At 41.7% G+C, this 20,229-nt stretch overlaps 1 protein-coding gene across 1 annotated transcript; it reads right to left on the reverse strand.

Annotated features, from left to right (window-relative positions):
- Positions 1–70: 70 nt before the first annotated feature.
- On the reverse strand, positions 71–15,915 carry PSMA5 (proteasome 20S subunit alpha 5). Its single transcript, XM_081866435.1, has 9 exons — positions 15,729–15,915; positions 13,565–13,631; positions 10,337–10,463; positions 8,623–8,690; positions 7,310–7,417; positions 7,144–7,202; positions 4,400–4,502; positions 3,780–3,866; positions 71–349 (listed from the first exon to the last, which is right to left on the reverse strand). Exons 1-9 carry the CDS (start codon positions 15,755–15,757, stop codon positions 272–274), a joined length of 726 nt encoding a protein of 241 aa, XP_081722561.1. The 5' UTR covers positions 15,758–15,915; the 3' UTR covers positions 71–271.
- Positions 15,916–20,229: the final 4,314 nt, after the last annotated feature.

Raw genomic sequence — 20,229 nt, forward strand, 5'->3', positions numbered from 1 at the left:
TCCAGTTTGGTCCAGCACCAAGTTGAACCATTCCTCCAACCCCAGAATTTTTATTATAGAAGAATTGACATAAGAGTAACAAAATGATTTATTCTAGTTTCCTCTTACTGAAGATCTTTTATATGTACAGAAACTGTAAAAAATATTTTGAGCCTTTGTTTAAGAGCAGGCATACTTGCTGCTGAAATAAAGTTACGGGCACTGGAAAAAAACTGAAGAATCAGTTTGCTGTGATCAGGGAATGAGGCATTTGGAGAGGTTCTCTCCCTCATCAAATATCTTTGATGACATCTTCAAGTTCTTCTTTTGTGTACATGTGGAACTTCTTCCCAGGCTGCACTGTTGCAAGCTGCAAGGACAGGGGGAAAAAGGTTACATATGCTTATGTACATTAAGAAGACATAGCACAAGACACAGCAGACAGATCACTGAACTCTTTTGGCTCATGGACTGTTCCAATCGAACACGTACCAGATTCCTGAACAGCTACCCTGTTTCCCCGAAAGTAAGACATCCCCCCCAAAATAAGACCTCCTTCCAGTTTTGCCTCTCACTGTAATATAAGGCATCCCCCGAACATAAGGCCCCCGAAGCTACCATAAGGCGTCTGACTCCTCTGGACCGTAGCGGCGGGCTCTGCCACGCAGCTCCCTGATTGGCCGCAGCGCAGCCGGAGCTGTTCAGGCAGTGCAAGGTCTCTTTAAATCAGAGAGCCCGTGCCGCCACCTACTGCTCGCTCTGCCCTGACGGAGTCTGGCTGACTCACAATTAGACAATAAATGTGTATTGTATTCTTCTTCATGGAAAAATAGGACATCCCCTGAAAATAAGACCTAGCGCATCTTTGGGAGCAAAACTTAATATGAGATACTATCTTATCTTCTGGGAGACAGGGTATGTGAAACTTCTAATGTACTTTATTTCTCTGTAGCAGAGGCAAAACCAAGAAGCCTCTACTGAACATGCTTGGATTCAGCTGCTCCTTTATCAAAATGAGCATGATAGCTCTTATCAGGGCTTTTTTTAAGCTGGAACTTGCCAGAACTGAGTTCCAGCACCTCTCAGGTGCCATTCTAAGAGAGCATGGGAGGCATTCATGGTGAGTTCTGGCACCTCTTTTTCTAGAAAAATAGTACTGGCTTTTATTGTGCAACCCATTTCTCCAAAGCACTTGAATCCAGTGTTTGTAATTCCACCCCTTAAAAAGGGGGTGGGAAGAGTCATATGAACTGAATTTCCATGCTACTGGGCATTTCCAGGGCCCGGTTCACACTAACCATCATCCCCATTGTAAAGGAGATGGCAGTAATCTCCAGCACACAAAGGCGGTGCAGACCCTTCAAAATGTATGAACTGAAGCATAGTCAAGAGATGGCTCAAGGAGCCTGGCTCTTTTTAAATATATATATACATGCAAACAAATCAGGTAGGCTCTTAGTATGGTTTTCCATGTTGTCAAAAGGTTTGTATTCAATGCTGTCTGCATCGAGTTGTGTTCTGAATGGGACCTCTACTTCATGTCCCTCAAATCTTCTCCAGAGGGTCCCCCAACCCTCTGCAACATATTGGTGGTGCACAGGGGGCTACAGGAAAGAGAAGGAGGAAGTCCCATTGCACAAGCTTAAGTCTGTTGCATCTCTCAGCTTTTCACCAATGCCACCACTGCCTAATATGAATACTGTATGTGAAGCACTTTGAAGCACATTATCTCAGTAACTCTATGAAGAAACATGTTAGGCTCATTTTTAGAATGAATTATAAAATTGTATGACTGTAGAAAGGTGTGACTTTCTTTACTTTTTACAGTACAGTATGTTGTTTACATACTACAGAAATAACCCTCTAACAACCCTTCTTGAGGGCAGGTGATAGTGGTGCAACTCCAAAAACATCTGGATGAAACCAATATTATTAATTGGCTTGAAGCCCAGCTTTGGAACAGAAACTGCCTTGATCACTCTGGTACATGACGTATGCTGAAAACCAGAGACTGTGAGTGTGACCCTGCTGAAACTCCTAGACAATCAGCAACTTTCAACACTATCAACTGTGATATCCTTCTCAGTCACTTGAACAAGCTGTGAGTTGAAAGAATGATTTTGTGGTGGTTTTGCTCCTAGTTGGTCAGAATATTCCAGAATATGGTAGTGATAGCCTCTTAATCATGATATAGGGTCCTTCAGGGCCCAATTCTGTTCACGAGCATTTAATTTTTTAAAGAAAACTGCTGGGTGATGTCCAGGAGTTTAGAGTAAGGTGACACTCAACTCTATTTCTCTTCTTCAGTGAAGGCAGGTTAGAATGTGAATGTAAAAAGCTGCCTTATTACCTACTCAGAACATTGGTCCATCTAACTCAGTATCGTCTCTGCTGACTGGCAGCAGCCCTCCAGGGTTTCAGCTAGGAAACATTTCCAGCCCTACCTGGCAATTTCAGGATCAAGCTGGGGATTTTCTGCATACAAAGCAGATGCTCTACCACTGAGCTATTCTCCTTCTAGTCCACAGAACTACTTTTTTAAAATACAGAAGTCTCCCCGCCTCCACTCCATGTTAGATGTGATCAGAAGCACATTCTTTAAAGCATTTCGTGCTTTTTAATTGCAGGGGCAGACTACGAAAGGGGGACACCAGAGATTTAAAGAGAAGTGCAAAGTGTAGCTAAACAACTTTTTCTCCCCCTCTCATGATACTAGACACTTAGGACCCAGATCACGCATTACTCACATAAAGGGGCAAAGTGTGTAAAAAGGTACTGTACCTTTGAGCCCACCCCCTGTTGTTGCATAGCTTCCCCCCTCCCCGCCACAGCCCTGCTTCCACCACCCACACCTTAGCATGGGCATCTAAAAGGGAAGCACTCACACATAGGCTCTCTATGCATAGAGGCTTCCCTGAATCTTGCAACTCGTAATAATGTGCATTGCTTCTGAGCCCGAGTTTTCCCTCAGTGCACACAAAACTTGCTCCCTGAACTTGTATTGAAAACTCACACTAGAGATTTAACATTGCTTCAGATCTTATTACAGAAAGACCTTGGAAGTCACACAATTTTCATTCCATCTAAAACTTGAGTGCGAAGAAAGCACTGCTGAGCAAAGGAAACTTCCTTCTTAAAGAAAGTGCATGATGGCAAACAGGCATGTTCCCTAGATAGTATAAAAAATTTTCTAGAAGTCCTCACCACAGAAGATTTTAACTAGCTGCCTTAGGTCCCTTCAAGGGAAAAAGCAGGGTATTAAAATATATAACAACAACACTCTGAGTTCTGTTTTCACTTTCAAAAAACCTGCCAGGAAATTAATTTCCAGAATCCCACAACAGTTTAATCAGGGCATTCATTCCCACAGCAATGGTCTCTAGCTTCTATAAAATTCAGTTATAGAAATTGAGAGAAGCACCAAGGTAGTGACCAATTCTAAAGAGCCTCTCAAAAGGCACCAAGATGATAAGAAGTTAGGGCTGCTATTATTTGGGAAAGAGGATGCAAGAACTCTCACTTCAAGGCTAAAGAGTGTCAGAACTATCAAAGCTGCAGTTATAAGTATGAGATCTTTAAAGATGCATCTCAAAGGCATCTGTTTGGGTACTGTGAGAACAGGATGCCGGACTAGACAAGCCACTGGCCTGATCCAGCAGGCTCTTCTTATGTTCTTATGCAAAGACATGAATCCCCTTTGAAGAAGCAGCTATTAGCTAAGGGACATAATGCCTTGTAGTTTCCATACTGTAGATACAGGTGGAAAATACTTGCCTTTATCAAAAGAGCAAAATACATACCTCAATGTTAGTTGCATTCAGTTTCTCCTCCATAACTTGTTTTAAAATGACAAGGGATGACTTGATTGCTTCTTTCAGTGTCATTGACTGTAAAGAGAAATCATGAAAGTTAAGTGCACACATGGTGCACACATGACTACTTTAAATCTCTATACCAAGATTGTCTCCATATAGCAAACAATCTGCTTGTTTTAGCAAAAGCTAAAAGAGGTTTGTAATGGCACACAAGAATTTTCCTGTTCTTTTTGGTATGACATTGTATATGAATGCCTGGATAGAATAACTGCTCTACAGAGTGGTTTAGAATGAAGAGCTGGTATGGAATTAGCTATTAATCCTTTGTTAGAGAAGTATTAATAGAAATCTTTGTCCATACTTGCCCACAACTTACTACTGTAAGAATAACTTTATAACTGAGAAATGTAGTGTTCCATTTACATCAGGAGGCACCAGCTGCTTTACTACACCTTCATAACAGAAAGATTAGGGACCACGTGTCAACTGCAGAACTGTCATTCTTGTCTCTTTTACCTCTGTTCTTCCACCAGGGAACTGCAGTAAAGAGTGTTTTATGGGACAAAAAAATCAAGATCTGCTTTTTTCAGATCTCATCCTATTACCTTGTGGTAAACTTCTTGCAGAGAGCTTTGTGCACCTTCTGAAGCTGATCCAATTGCTCTTGCATCACACTGTACAAACGTCCCAGAAGGGTCCATGTGAAACCTACACAAGAAGAGGCAATGGGGGATGAGTAGAAAATTAATGGGACAAGGAACTTTTCTAGAAGAGACACAGTAAAGCATGATACTTCAAGGATTAAGAGGTGTCTATATTGACCTATTGTGATTCAGCAGCACCTAGACTTGAGCATTCTTTCCTCCCACATGGCCAAGGAGGAGGGGTGAAAAAAGGATTTAATTTACCAATTTCTGGCTTGTTATGCATGAAGTAGGAATTGTGGCTTGAAAAAAAGTAGTCAACTGCAACACAAACCATAGTCAAACCATGGTTTATGAAGCAGGCTTGCTTAATAAACTACAGGATTTATTTTAAAACAAGCTTCCTAATTTGAACATAAAAAGCTATTAGGAAAAATGGTATTTAATTCTGTGTTTTTTCTCCTCTCTGCCATACAGGAGGAGAGGGGAATCCTCAAGCCCAAGGTTTTGCTCAGACTTACAGAAGCACATAGTTTAGAGTTACATGCAAACCAGTCATGGGTATGCATGGCAGCCAAAGTGTTAAAATCTCGATAGTTGGATTATTTTGATCTATAGAGCATTGTGTGGTGCTCTTCACAGAAACTGGCCTTTCTTGGCTCTCCTCCAGCAATTGATCCTGCTCCAAATAGCTAGTCCCAGAACCCTCCAAAAGAGCATATACAGTGGTACCTCGGGTTAAGAACTTTATTTGTTCGGGAGGTCCGTTCTTAACCTGAAACTGTTCTTAACCTGAGGCGCCACTTTAGCTAATGGGGCCTCCTGCTGCCGTTGCACAATTTCTGTTCTCATCCTGAAGCAAAGTTCTTAACCCGAGGTAATATTTTTGGGTTAGCAGAGTCTGTAACCTGAAGCATATGCAACCTGAGGTACCGTGCAAATGGCATATTCTGGTTCAGGGCCATGTTATTCTTTAAGGAGCTACAAAGACCAACTATTTACTTAACTAATAAACCACAAACTAAATTAAGAGTATGAACTTTCACAGGACTGGAGTTTGATTCATTAGATGTTAAAAGGTCATTGCCTGTTTAAGGAATTGCCTGAAGGATCTCTATGTATGTTTCCAAATAAGTTAAATTAAATGATGGACAGAACATGAAATGGCAGAACAAGAAATGATAGAGCAGTTATGTGGGCCAAAATTTTCAAAGAAGCTATGGAGTCTCTCATGTTATACACCTCAATGGGAGAAAGAAGATGAATATTCCATGGAGGTGACTTCAAACTCCAGACAACTGTACTTATATTCCTGCAATAATTCAATCTGTTATAGCATTAGACAGAACAGACTGCACTTTAAACCACTCATGGTCTTTAAATAGTTGTTTTTTTAAAAAACAAAAGAAATGGCAAAGAACTGGCATAAAAATAATGTTAACAATGGGGAATGAGGCAATGGGTGGGAAAGGGAAGAGAAGAGTACAAAAAACTCAAGTCTTAGTCAGAATCAAATGTGCAACCATTCTGAGAATGTATTTAAGGTATTACTTGCAATTCTAATAGATTATCAAGAGACAAACTGACTGATACAGTAAAATACAGTACAGAAGGTATTGGGGTGTCTGCTTGAGATGACTACTGAAAGATAATCAGACAATTATTATTTTGCAGATTTATTCTGATTTCAGGTTAATGCTAGCAGTATTTGCGAATGTTTTGCATATGCAAATGATCCTGAATTCATGTTCCATATATTTAATTAAGAAAAATGTTTCAATAAACATTTTTTTGCAATTTTAGATTGCAACTCCCTTATCTTTTAGTGCACGTAATCCTTTGTTTTAATCACACTCTCAACCCTTGTTCATACTGCTCTCTCTCCTACAAAACTGAGGAAGGCTTGCTGCTTTAAAAAGAGCTTGCAGCTTTGAAGTATACAGTTTCTGGTTACAAATGCTCTCCCAACCCCACCTAAGGAATGTCATAGCAGACTACAGATATTATATTACCAATAGCTCTGCTAGTCCTTTAGAAAAGATTATTTGCATACTCCCCCACTCACTCTGAATGTTTACATGTTCAAACATTCGGGATTTATGCAAGTGTCACATTCTGTGTAACAATGTGCCACGTAGGCAACTCTGAGAACAGGAACGGAGTAGACTTCCCTTGCACCCCGATCTTATAGATAAGGCATAACTACAATGGCATATGGTAGCCCGAGCCAACATTTGACTGTGAAAAAAATTCATCATGTTATCCTGCCTGTCCATCACAATTGCACCATAAGGAGTTACTGAACTGCATCAGACGTATTTAGGTTGCACTATTGTAGCTGGTTTGCACCGACGGAAAAAATATATTTAAAGCAGCTTACAGGGTAATAGTCTCCAAGCCTGCATCAATAATATTGCCATTTATCGTTTCTATTCTGCCTAATAGCTTTTCACCGCTATTCAAACTTTAGTGATTATGACAGATGCTAGCATAATATGGCTAGGATGCTGCTGCAATATTCTGAATCATCTTGCATTATCAATCCAATGTATTGCCACTTATTTACTGACACGGTATCTCACAAGGTGGCAGATACCCCCCTTTTTCAGAAGGGTACCCCATTTCCTACCAATTGCACAACAGGTAGACATGCTGCACTTGAACATACAAAGAAAACAGAGTGAAAGAAGTAACGGGCAACTTACAGCTGTGGTCCCTTTTCATCAACTCCTCCAAAGAGTAGTGCTACGCCAAATGGCCTTGACTAGAACATAATCACAGAAGGATCAAGACTTTAATGGCTGAGTAACTGGGTAAGCCAATTGCCAAAGATGTGCATGCAGAATATAACTGGCACAAGCACCTACTCACCATAGCACCTGGATCAGCATCTTCTTCTCCAAACTGTAATGCTAAGTTGGACACGGCCTGTGTCACACTCTCTACAGTCATGATTTCATTGTATGTAAACCAGTGATTCTAAGACAAAAGAGCAGGTTGAACTCTGTAACATGAGAGTTTTTCCTTCACACACACACAGAGCAAATTTACAACAAATCAAATAAAGGATCTTACTGTTACAATGAGCAATGGTCAATTTCTTCTGCTTGGAGAGCTAGCAAGTCATTGGCCCCACTCTATGGAAGCAGCTTGGCTAAGAAGGGCTCAGCATGCTGCCCCCCAGAAGCTAAAATCCTAAAATGGTCCCTAACCCCAATCCTGAGAAGACACTTCAGGATGCTGGGGCATTTTCTCTCATTATGCACTAGAGTCCTAAAATACTGGCTTTTGTTCTATGCAGCACTGTTCCCCAAGTAACAATAATGTGTATCTCCGAACAGAACAAAGTGAGAGTGTGCTTACCAGGGAAGAATTACACAAAAGTTTCACATGCCAATTTCATTGTGGTGCCATTAGGGAGTCACAAGGAATTGGGGAAAGAATTAATGTGATTCATGGGCCACCAGCTGGTTACTCCTCTTAGAACACCTATGTATAATATAGCCCAACTATCTGATGAAGGTGAGATACTGTACACCAACTCTACAAATTCTATGATTCTAAGATTTACAACACATACTTTCTTAGGATGCTTTTAAATGTCTCTCTAGCCACTGGGAGCTGTTTTTCATAAACAGTTCCTATACAGGTTGGGAGATTATAAAGATCCAACCACAGCATCCTCTGGTTGGACCATTTAAACATCATCCCAGCCACAGAGAAGTCACTCATAGAGTGGTGACTCCTATGCAGTTAGGGGAATTAAGGCCCCTCAATCTTTCTTAACTACCTAGAAAGGATTTATACCACCACCTGAGCAAAATGATGGAGCTCATTGGCTAGAACAAAGAGGGCAAGAATAGTGTTGGATTGTTTCAGAGTGTATGTATTTTCTACATATTAAATAAGGTTCTTCCAAAAACACAATGATAGGTTACCCTGTTACATCTTAGACTCTTTTAATATTCAGGATAAACAGGAAATAATATATTGATAAAGGAAGAACAAGAAAACCCTATGCTAACCTTTCAAAGTTAACCTTCAATTTTGTTTATTCCTTAGATAAAGACAGAGATTAAAGTTGCTCTATATTCAACTCTATCACCATGTTCTGCTAATAAATGACTGACATTAACAAAAGGAGGAGGGGAGAGATGCAACACGGATCAACATTTAAATGTTACCTGTGTCTCAACTCTTGCTTTGTCAATTAATGTCTTTGCATCAGCTATTAAACCGCTCATTGCACAACCTGTAAAGAGATACACAAACTTTAGTCAGCTTTGGATCCAATTTGCAAGAAGTAAAAAAAAAGTTTCAATTTCCCAAAAAACTTAAAATCCCTATGAAGTCCGTAGTTTAACTATACACCATGTGAAGAAGTACTTTCTTTTGTCTGTCCTGAATAAAGACGCTTTGTCAACTCCCATTTTCAATCAAAAATTGTTGTTGTTTTTCATGCTTTGAAATCTGACCAAAAGGTCAAAGCCCCTGGATAGGTACTGCATATTTTTCTGGTTTAACTGGCAAATGCAGAGATTTAAGCTGGCAAGCCAAACTATATGTGGAATCCTTCGGCTTTCTGACAAAGTGGCATTTATTTTTATTTTAAAACCTCATTAGCTTCTCAGGTACACAAAGCAGACCCATGTCCATGAGAAGTTAAATGCTCACAAATATAGATAGTACAGAGTAGTGTGTTAGTCACTTTAATGCAGTGTTCGAAACTCCTATTGTTCTGGGAGCATTTTGCAACAGGGAATTGCATACGTGTGAGCAGTTTCTGAGTTCTGGGCGCAATACTGTGCCTAAGATTTCAGATTAAAACTGCAGAGTGGAAGGAAAGAACCTTTTTCTGCCTCCCCACTTCCAGCTACTCTCTGAAGACTAGAGAAGAGACCCTCTTAAGCAGTGCTTTTTTCTAAAAACATGTTTAGGAGTACTCTCATTTTGACTCAAGATAATCACCATTTTATGGTTCAAATCGGGGGAAATAAATACAATACATGGACAAAAGTACAAAGATTCACAAAATGTTTAGGGGTTTGCGTATTCCTGCATACCTCCAGAAAAAAGCACTGCTCTTAAGAATGCTAGCGGGGATGGGCAGGCGAAGGACTAAATGAACATAATATTTTAGCTTCAGTTCATTCATTTTCAGCTTTATATTCTCGCTATTTAAGAAGCGTGCCTAGACATTCCATAGTTCTGCCCATAACTATGGGCACATTTAGCACCTAGCTTTCATACCACAGTTTCTAACACTGCCTTCATGTGCTACTAGAAATATGAAAATACCAGTGTTACATCTTCAGAGTTGATTAAAAACACAAACAATTGTCTGTGAACAGTAAAAAAGTTAATAGTGTACTAGGGAAAAATCCATACTGAAGAGATGATATTAATATTAAACACAAGGAAAGGGAGGTATAAAAATGTAATGTATTTAAGACTACACCCTAGCTTTCTACTGTGGTGTGTGCGTGCCTATGCATGAAACTGTCTTGAGTAGAGGACAGGCTAACATTAGTGATCCAATCAGTGAGCTTCCAGCACAGAAGCTGGCTCAGGATCAAGCGTTTACATTGCAATTCCCTGCCCTCCAAGTTCTAATTTTGGGGACACACTTTCACTAGTGAGGTCAATCAGAAGCAAGTTACAGCTGCTGCTTCCTACTTCTGCAACTATGTCCTGCTGGCCTGGAGCCTGGAAAACCAGCGACTGCCACCATTAAATATTAATTCCCCACCAAATAAAGTCTGCACATAACTTTGTAGTGTGCATTACAGGATAATTTCTCACTAAGAGACCTGCAGAGGAAGGGTTTTATTCACGTACATGCTGCATCACACACTACATGATTTACTGTAGAAATATGTGAGATTTTGTGACCCTTACCTATATGAGCATCTATTTCTACAATTTTCTCAATACTGCTGGGTTCCATAAGTGGAGAGGTGATCCTCTTCTCCACAGCCAAGCAAACCCCTTCTGCTGTCTGAATTCCAATCGCTGTGGAACCAAGCTTTTTAAAAAAATTGAAAGGAAGAGGAAAAGATTAGTACTACCAACCACCTTTTATATTTAGTGTATCTGATCTATATACTTAAGAGATGCACATCTCAACGTACGTAATTGGTGATAATCAGATTCAGAATATCAGAAAAAATTATAAACAAGTTTTACCTACATATGTATTATTATTCAATTTATTATCTGCCCTTCACCATAAGGTTCCAGGGCGGGTTACAACAATATAAAATGAAGCATTAAAAATACTTAAAACAAATTACAAGCACAACTAGAGGGGGTCCTAAAACATATACAGTGGTACCTTGGGTTACAGACGCTTCAGGTTACAGACGTTTCAGGTTACAGACTCTGCTAACCCAGAAATAGTACCTCAGGGTAAGAACTTTGCTTCAGGGTGAGAACAGAAATCATGCTGCGGCAGCGGGAGGCCTCATTAGCTAAAGTGGTGTCTCAGGTTAAGAACAGTTTCAGGTTAAGAACGGACCTCTGGAATGAATTAAGTTCTTAACCTGAGGTACCACTGTATCTCAAGTGTCAAAGGCCAGGGTAAAAGGACACAATTGAAAATAAATGGTTAAGGTGCCTGGTGCACCTCTATGAAGAGGGAATTCCACAACTTAGAGACTGAAGCAAAGAATGTCCTCTCCCAGATCCCTCCCTCTAACTTCTGAAAATGGTGGAACAAAGAAGAGCTTATCCATGGATAACCACACCTAAGACAATCTGTGGGGAAGGAGGCGGTCTTTCAGGTATTTGGGGCCTAAATCATCTAGAGGTGCTTTCCCCCCTTTGATAAAGATTTTTTTTTATTATTTCATTTATACAAAACAGTGGCTTATCTAAGATAAGCTCTCTACTGATGTTACAAGTTAAATTTTCTCTGTCTGAACTGCAAAATAGCACACTTAGAAGCACTCAAGGATTACTGATAATGCAGTGAGCAGAAATGAACTGGGAACAATGTTTGCAGACATGTGGATTGCAAAAGCTAAGACTTGCTCTGGCCACAGGGAGTCCCTGCTGGACTCTTAAAGCCACTAATTGTCATTACCATAATCTTTTAATGCTTCTCTTCTTAATGATGGAAGCATATTTAAGAGTAAATGTGGGATACTTAATGATGAATGCACAACTGTTGTGTCCTGATTCTAATAAGCCTGCACAAATATATTGTACTGGTTCCAATGCCCAATACAGCCCATCACTGCAAGGACTAGTGGATCCAGAATAGCTAGTTACATTAAATAAGTCTGATTGTTCTTAGAAGGGACAATAATTACTGATTTCTTAAAATTTAGTTGCATGCAGCGCATGATAGAAAGAAGTACCCATTTAATTTAAGTGTACTGTACACAGAAGTCGTCATACAGACATCAACTTTATTGCTTGACTTAATAGTGCAATCCTATTCAGGTCTCCTTGGAAGTAAGTTCCACTCAGTTAAATGAGACCTGCTCCCTTCTAGGTAAGTATGTATAGGATTGTAGTCTTAATGAGTTTAACATTTTACAAAAATTCAAATTTAATACAGATTAATACAATTAAAGAACACCAGGTTAGGCACAACACAAAACCAAAGCAAGCACAGCTGCTCACAGTCTGTAACATCTAAACTTCTGTGATCTGAACAAGCAGCACAAGCTTTGGATAAAGTTGCTCAAATAAAGTTGCACCTCACTCCGAAGCTACGGCTTTGAGATTCCCCATTCAACCCATCCAGACTTTGTTGATGACTTGCGGAAGTCATAATGATGATGATGATGATGATACTTTATTATTTATATCCTACCCATCTGGTAGTTGGTAGTTCACCACACTTCAATCAGTATGATTTATCAGCAGAGTATGTGGGAGCCCCAGCAGAGTCTTCAGCAGAACATCTTCCTCCCTGATTATGGGAAAAACTTCCCTCTCACACAGTTCAAAGCAGTGTTAGAAGTTGGCCAGATGCCAGGCATATTTTGCAACTGGTGCAGGTCCAAGTGCAACCATGTGGAGCTCTCTGGATGCCAGGTTGGCAACTGACATCTTCAGCTGTCTAGCCTCTCCAGCTTTCTTAAGCAGGTAAGCAGAAGAGCTTATTTATTACATTTATATCCCAAGGACTACATGATTTACACACACCCCGCAGTTAATCCCTACAATAACCCTGTGAGGTAGGTTAAGAGGCTGTGCCTGGCCCAAGGTAACCCAGTGAGCTTCATGACCGAGTGGGGATATGAACCCTGATCTCCCAAGTCCTAGTCCAACACTCTAAACCACTACACCACATGGGCTTCCTAGAGTACTTCTGCTATGGGGCAGCTATAAAAAGTAAGTAGGTAAATAAATAAATAAATATGGGGAAAGCAAAATGTCTCTTAGAGAAGGATCTGAAATATTTTCCTTGAAGCTTGAATTTGTTTTATTCTGGATAGTTTTACTTGATGCTTTAATGTGTTGTAAACCGCTTTGAGATTTTTTCTTTAAAATATGAAGTGGTATAGAAATGATGGTGTCCATAACCTAGGTTTAAGGTGCCATTTGATGATTAGCTTATATATCTGAATTCCTAACACTGATTCAAAGTAACGAAGTGTTTATTGTCACCAGACATAAGAGAAAGCTAAACACTATTATCTACTATACACCGTTCTTCTGGTCTTTGCAGTCAAAGTACATGCGCACAGAGAGATCCATTAACACTATCACCATGCTAGCTAAAACTGCTGTGTAAAACCCACAGCCTCTTTCCCTGACTCTCACTGATTCTGAGTCAGACAGTGATAGAAACAAATCATTTAACAGGACAGGACATTGACATGGAGAAGGCCGTAATAAAAGAAATGTGTTAGAGACTATTATACCCATCTCTACATGTAGGCATATTTCCTGAACCAATGGGAGAGTGAATGAATCAGCAAGTCATACATTTAAGCTTGCTGGTGTTGCTATGGTAACCCAGTGCACCTGGCACTCTTATCTCAAAACATCCAGGAGGGTATGCTCCTCAAGACATGAGACCATGCACTGTATAATTTAACCCATTGTTCACATCACACCAACAGACTTGAGAGGTGGTATTTACAGAAGAGACTCAAATGCTTATTGTACCTTTATAGCTTCAATGGCATATTCCACCTGGAATAATCTTCCTTCTGGAGAAAAAGTGTTCACACCCCTGAAATTGAAAGAAAAAAGTAAACTCAGAACATAATCCTATGCATGGTAACTCAAAAGTAAGTGTTCCTACTATCACAACCTGAAAAAATGAGTCAGACTCTTGGAAGTGTCAGGAAGTTTACAAACAGAAGTACAGTGGTGCCCCGCAAGACGAATGCCTCGCAAGACGGAAAACTTGCTAGACGAAAGAGTTTTCCGTTTTGGAGGTGCTTCGCAAAACGAATTTCCTATGGGCTTGCTTCACAAGACGAAAATGTCTTACGAGTTCCTGCGGGTTTTTTTCCCTCCCCCCCTTTTTCTAAGCCGCTAAGCTGCTTATCCGCTAAGCCGATAAGCCGCTAAAAGCCGCCAAACCGCTAATAGCACTAATCCACTAAGTCGTCAATGGGCTTGCTTTGCAAGACAAAAAAACCGCTAGACGAAGAGACTCGTGGAACGGATTCTTTTCGTCTTGCGAGGCACCACTGTAAATGGTGCTATACCCTGTAAGAAGCAATAACTAGGTATGCTTCTTTCAGTGAGTGGGCAGGTGTGTAAGTGTTTAAATACAGTCGTACATTGGAAGCCGAACGCCTTGGCTCCCAAACAAATCAGCTCCTGAACGACTGAAACCCGGAAGTGAGCGTTCCAGTTTTCGAACAAAAAATAATAATCTACAACAACGCTTGTGCATCTATAGCAAAATCTACCAAGGGCCAGTGTGGGTTTTAAAGGCAGAATAAATCATTTAAAGTGAGTTGTAATTTCTATAACCACAAATTTTCTGTGTTACCTTGCATAAATGAGAGGCCACCAACCTCACCTGGGGAAAACCAAAAGTACCTAAAGTACCTTTCAACTTCATCTTGCAGGTTTGTCAAGCTGCAACCAATTTTCCAGGGGGGGGGGCGGAGATTTAAGCCAGAATTTGGCACTTGAGAGTCTGAAGTCAGAAATAAATACGAACTAAAACTAAATTTATTTTGTAAAGTGTGCACCCAAGGAAAATTATGATACTGTAAATCCCCAAGTATCACAGGGAACTGAGCAGTGTTCATTTGCTAGCTGTTTGTGTGATGTTACCTAAGATTCAACAAATTAATTTGAGACGTTCTGCATAAGTTAATTTGCCCACTGTCTTATAAGTACAGAAGTGTTGTTTAGTTTCAGTTTATTGAGCATGATGAATCATTCATAACCTTTGTCAAATCGGTGCAACTGAAAGCAAAAGCTTGAAGACTCCATCACTATGACTAAGGAAACTTGCTGAGGCCTTGCCTCTGCAACAGTTCAGATAATACAAGGCTACCATTGCACAACACAAGTTCTGTCAGTTATAGATTGGAACAATCAAGAATTTTGCCAGCATTGAAGTACAAGGTTAACTTTGTTTATGTTTTTCTAAACAGCATACAACTTAAGGGACACAAGCCCCTTCACAACTCATGCTTGCCTATCACTGAGAATGCATATTTAAGACAAACTGGACCTGGAGGCAGAGGGGATGGGGAGCAACAGGAAGAGGAGGTTTGTTGTGATCAGCCTACATTACTAGTAAAAATAATTGGAAATCTGCGCAGAGTCAGTAACACTCATTCTCTTACTGATGTAGCCGGCGCATTACTTCTGCAGGACAGAATTTTCCAATTTAGCCTTTATAAGTGTCTGTCCTCCACTCCCACCTGGCAGGAGAAAAAGGAAGCCCAGAAGAGGAGAGCGGGGTTGCTTCCCTCAACTTGCGACTTGCTACTGCAACTGAGCAGCACAAGGGCGGGCATCCCAAGTTTATCGGCATCTTCTTAAGACCACGCCGCTTCCAAGGCGACTTGCCTTCAAGCGAGCGTGATGATGGCGCTTCCCGCGATCTCCTCTCTGGCAGGAGGTGGGTTAGGCGACTGTTCTCAAGCCCTTCGGTTGGAAGTCAGGCCCGAGGCGCTTCAGACTCCCGAAGGCCACCCGCATCCCCGCCCTCCATGGACCCTCGCAGGGGGAGGGGGAGCCTGAGGGAAGGCGCCTCTAGCCGGCACCCGAAGGCTGAAGCAGACAGGCCGCCCCGCAGTGACTCAGCCCCTGACTAGGCGCAGGCCGCGCTCCCTCACATCCTACCCGCACTCACCTGTCGTACTCCGAGCGAGTGAGAAACATGTTGGCGGCGGCGGCGGCGGCTGCACCGGAAAAGAACTGAGCGCACGCGGGGCACGGAAGTTGCAGGTCCGAGTTCGAGCCCCCACGCTAGGCCGGGGATGGCTGCGGCCCTGTCAGCACAGCACCCGGTTTCACAAGCCACTGTCGCTCCGCGCATGCGTTGAACGTCACGCCGTACGCGCGGCGGCTCGCCGGCCAATCAACTTCTCGCGGTGCCGTCGTGCTATTGGTCTCAGAAACACTCGTACCGAGCCCTGGTTGGCTAATGGTTGCCATGGTCTGTGGAGGGCCCTCAGGCCCGCCCTTCCTTCTACAGTATCAGCCACAGGAAATCTCCGAAGAACAAGGAGAAGCAGCGGTGGATCGAAAGGTGCAAATGTAGTGCACGAGGAAAATGCTGTTTTTACTCAACGCTTATAAGGAACAAGCTTATTCTGAGGGACATCAATAAACTCATCCATCCCAGAACTGGCAAAGTAAACTCATCCATCCGACTGACAAAGGCAGTCTTATTATGATTTTGATTTAAATTTATTCATCGCTTTTCACAGTGAAAAGTGAAAAAGCGACTTGCAACAAGTAAAACAAAAACAAAAAACAAAGATAGCATACAAATCGCGTTAAAACAAAACTCTAGATTCCCAGCCAGAGTGTTTCCCAGCCTTGCTGCCTAATGTATTTTAAGCTAAAGATGCCAAGGAGTGAAACTGGGACTTTATCCATGTGCTCTACTTATTCAGATACAGTACTGTACTGTGTCACACTGAGCTATGATAGTCTGCCAGCCCTGGATATCCCCCCTCCCATATCTACTCAGCTGTAATAGCATACTCAAATTCATCTTGATTCAAGGACTCTGTGAGGCTGAAGGATCCACAGTTGGGAAGCAGGGAAAGTTGAATTCAAGGGCCACAGGCATAGTTCACTGAAAGAACTCAGAGTTTGAAGAGTATGGTAGAAAATGCCAAAGGTAGCAGTAGACGGAGACTTTAAAATGCCCCTCACCATGACTGTTAAATCCTGTATCTGCAAGACAACTGCACTCAATCATCAGCATCCATCCTTTGACCCAACCTGAGGATGCTCTGGCTGCTCTCCAGCAAGTAAGTCCCTTACTCTTTGCCTTACAAAATCTCCACACATGCCAAAACAGCTCCCACAACAGCAGCACCTAAAGTTCAATTGATTCAGGTCCCCTTCTCCACTGATAATGGCAAATGGTCAATACCACATACCTTGGCGGGTGGCGCTGTAGTCTAAACCACTGAGCCTCTTGGGCTTGCCGGTTAGGAGGTCGGCGGTTCAAATCCCTTCGACGGAGTGAGCTCCCGTTGCTCTGTCTCAGCTCCTGCCAACCTAACAGGTCGAAAGCACGCCAGTGCAAGTAGATAAAAAGGTACCGCTGTGGCAGGAAGGTAAACACTGTTTCCATGCGTTCTGGTTTCCTTCATGGTGTTCCATTGTACCCAAAGTGGTTTAGTCATGCTGGCCACATGACCTGGAAAGTTGTCTGTGGACAAACACCGGCTTCTTTGGCCTGAAAGGGAGATGGGTGTTGCAACCCTGTAGTCACATTTGACTGGACTTAACCATCCAAGGGTCCTTTACCTTCACCTACCAATTTCAGATACCTTGGCGGGCGGGCTGGTGTTGTTGAGGCATGTGGTAACACAGCCATTGTTATGTCAGTCCCTTGCCCCTGCTAAGGAAGTTGCTTTTTTGCCTGGATAACAGTTCAGTAATTCACAAATAGTATAAGGAGGATGCTGTGGGATCCCCCACTATGGACCCCCAATGGCCTTACATTTTGCAGCAGTGCTCTAGAACTAAGCAAAGAGATTCTAGATAAAATATTCACAACAGCTTGCTCAAAAAGGAGAGGTCCATCAAATTCAATATGGGTGAAAAGGATGTCATTGGAGCCTGTGGGTCACCTAATTCAACGTTTTTTAAAAAATAATAATCCCCAGATGAAGCTTCTTGCAAGACTAAGGTACTGGTACCTGCACTTTCGTTTTATGATAATGGTGCTAGGATTAGGGAACTGGTGCTAGTGGTCCAGGTTATAAAACCCACGGTGCCTGATACCAGTTCTCCTATACCTATTCTGTTAGTACTGTACCTCATGCACCACCCACTTTCTTTTAATGCACACATACATGCAAAAATAAGCTCTGCTGAATACAGTAGGACTTACATGTTAAGAACGGAAGAAGAGCCCTGCTGAATCAGACCAAAGGTCCATCCAGTCCAGCATGCTGCCAATGTGTACACACTTCACCATGTGTATGTGGTGACCTATGCATGAGAACTCACAAATGGCATGTTACCTCTGTGTGGAACCCACCTACTATATTCAGTCTCATAACGTGAACTCCTCCCGGAGTTTCTTGTGCCATCGTGTTCTAACTCCTGCTGCTGGCAACCTGCCCAGTTGGCAATCTGCCACTGATCCATAATGGGATCCCAAGTGACCATTTGAAAATTACTGCTTTGTAGGCTGATGTGGTGCATGGTAACCTGGTAGTTCAATGTGACTTGCTCCTGAAAAGTGTGTATAGGTTTGCAGTCAAAGACTCCCTTCCTTTCTCTCCCTGAAGTTACACAGCAAGACCTTTTCTGAAACCCACCCCCCTTTCTGCTAATAACACTGTCTTGAAATCAAACCAACATCTTCAAGCGCATAGCTGAATCCAGGTAATGAATCCAGATCTTCCTTGTAGTACAGGACCCCCTGGTAAGATAGGCATACCTTCCAGAACAAGGCATATTATACCACTTCTGTTGAGTAAAATTGGCTCGTCTTTGCAAAGAACATTTCAAAATGACAAGCCACCATTTAAAAAATGTTAAAATATCCTATTTTTAAAGCCAAGCATTAATTTCATGGCCCAAGTTCCCTAAATATAGGAGGAATGCTGAGCCAGCCATAAGTAGAGCAGAGAAGGAGGACTCTGTTCTATCACATAAGGAAATATGCTGGAGGTGTAAAGTCCAAGGCTTAAATAGCGATTCAAGAGAAGGAGGCTCACATGTGGGTTTCAGGTTGCATTACATACAAGCCTATAATAAAACCCTGTGCTGTCCAGGGTGTCTGCCAAACATTAAATTTACTGTATGAAGAAGATGCCTAGAACACTAGCTGCATTTGCAAAAAGAGGTTAAGATCTAGGAAAGGGAGTGATAGATGTACCGGTATGTCGCTGACTTTCTGTGTCCTATACTAAGTCCTAGAGTAAAGTCAGGGTAGGGTTGCCACATTTCCTGGAAATTAATAACAATCTAAGCCTACTACCAAGTTCTGAGACAGTGCAGCAAGTGACCCAGAAATAGCTATATACTGTACTCTCTCTGTACACAGAATGTTTGAGCGCAGAAAGATGTGAGTTTGAGGCTGTGATTCTTGACATGTGTACCTGAGCGTAAGTCTCATTGAGCTTCAGGTTAGAGACATGATAGGATTGCCCTATAAATCACACCTCATTATTTTTCAAGTTACGGTTTCCTTGTCTTACAAATAAGAGAGCAGGAATAGCCCAGTGGGGAACAGAACCTAGCATATTCTGCTAAATATGCTGGCAAGCACCTGCTTTAACTTGCTAAATTAAAGCAGCAACAACTTTCATTTCCTTCTTGGGTTGCTGCTGTTCAATTAAGCAAGCAATTGTCATTGTGCCTCATTGGGGGGGGGGAATCAAGAAGTAAGCGTTCTGTCCTGACCATTGAGCAAATTGAAATAATAAAATGGTGGCATTATAATTGATGCTATGGCTATCCTGTTCTCATTCCACAGTAAATAAAGGTAATGCAGGACTCCTAAGGTTTTGCTGCTATGAATTTAACACAGCTACTGTTCTGCAAACCTTTCTCAATTCTCAAATGTGCTTTTAAAAATGAAACCTTTTTACACAACCTAACCTCAAACATTTATTTTTCAGGAGGATTCCTTAACATTCTGTACTCTAGAATATTTACTCAAGTGAAAGAGACTCTCACTGATGTATGTGGATTCACTTTTTCTGACCTTTAAATAATATTTGAGAATCAGGGGCGCCAACTTGAATAAAATATTGGAGGGGACAGGTAAGACCCATCCCACTAATCCAACACAAGCCACAGCACATGCATACCATTTGAATGGCAATGCTCATCAGCTGGGGTGAAAGGGTAGCTCCTCATATATTTTATTGGGGGGGGGGGGAGAAACCTCGGCCCCTAAGAGTTGGCTCCTATGTTGAGAATCTATACCAATCTTAATGCCTGTGCACAATCTAGATCCTGTGATCTTCAGCATATCATCTAAGGCTGACAAATTCAAATTGTTCAGTTTAAAGGGTTTGTGGTTCACAGCCATCCTAGGAGTGTGGTTGTGACAGGGATGTAATCACTGTTGTTTCAACCTCACAATTGCCTATTTATTTAAGATGTTCTGCAATGAAATGGTTTTACTATGTTACACACAAACACACAAT

The sequence above is a fragment of the Podarcis erhardii genome (genome assembly GCF_964252035.2).
Source record: "Podarcis erhardii genome assembly, chromosome: 6".
Classification (NCBI taxonomy): domain Eukaryota; kingdom Metazoa; phylum Chordata; class Lepidosauria; order Squamata; family Lacertidae; genus Podarcis; species Podarcis erhardii.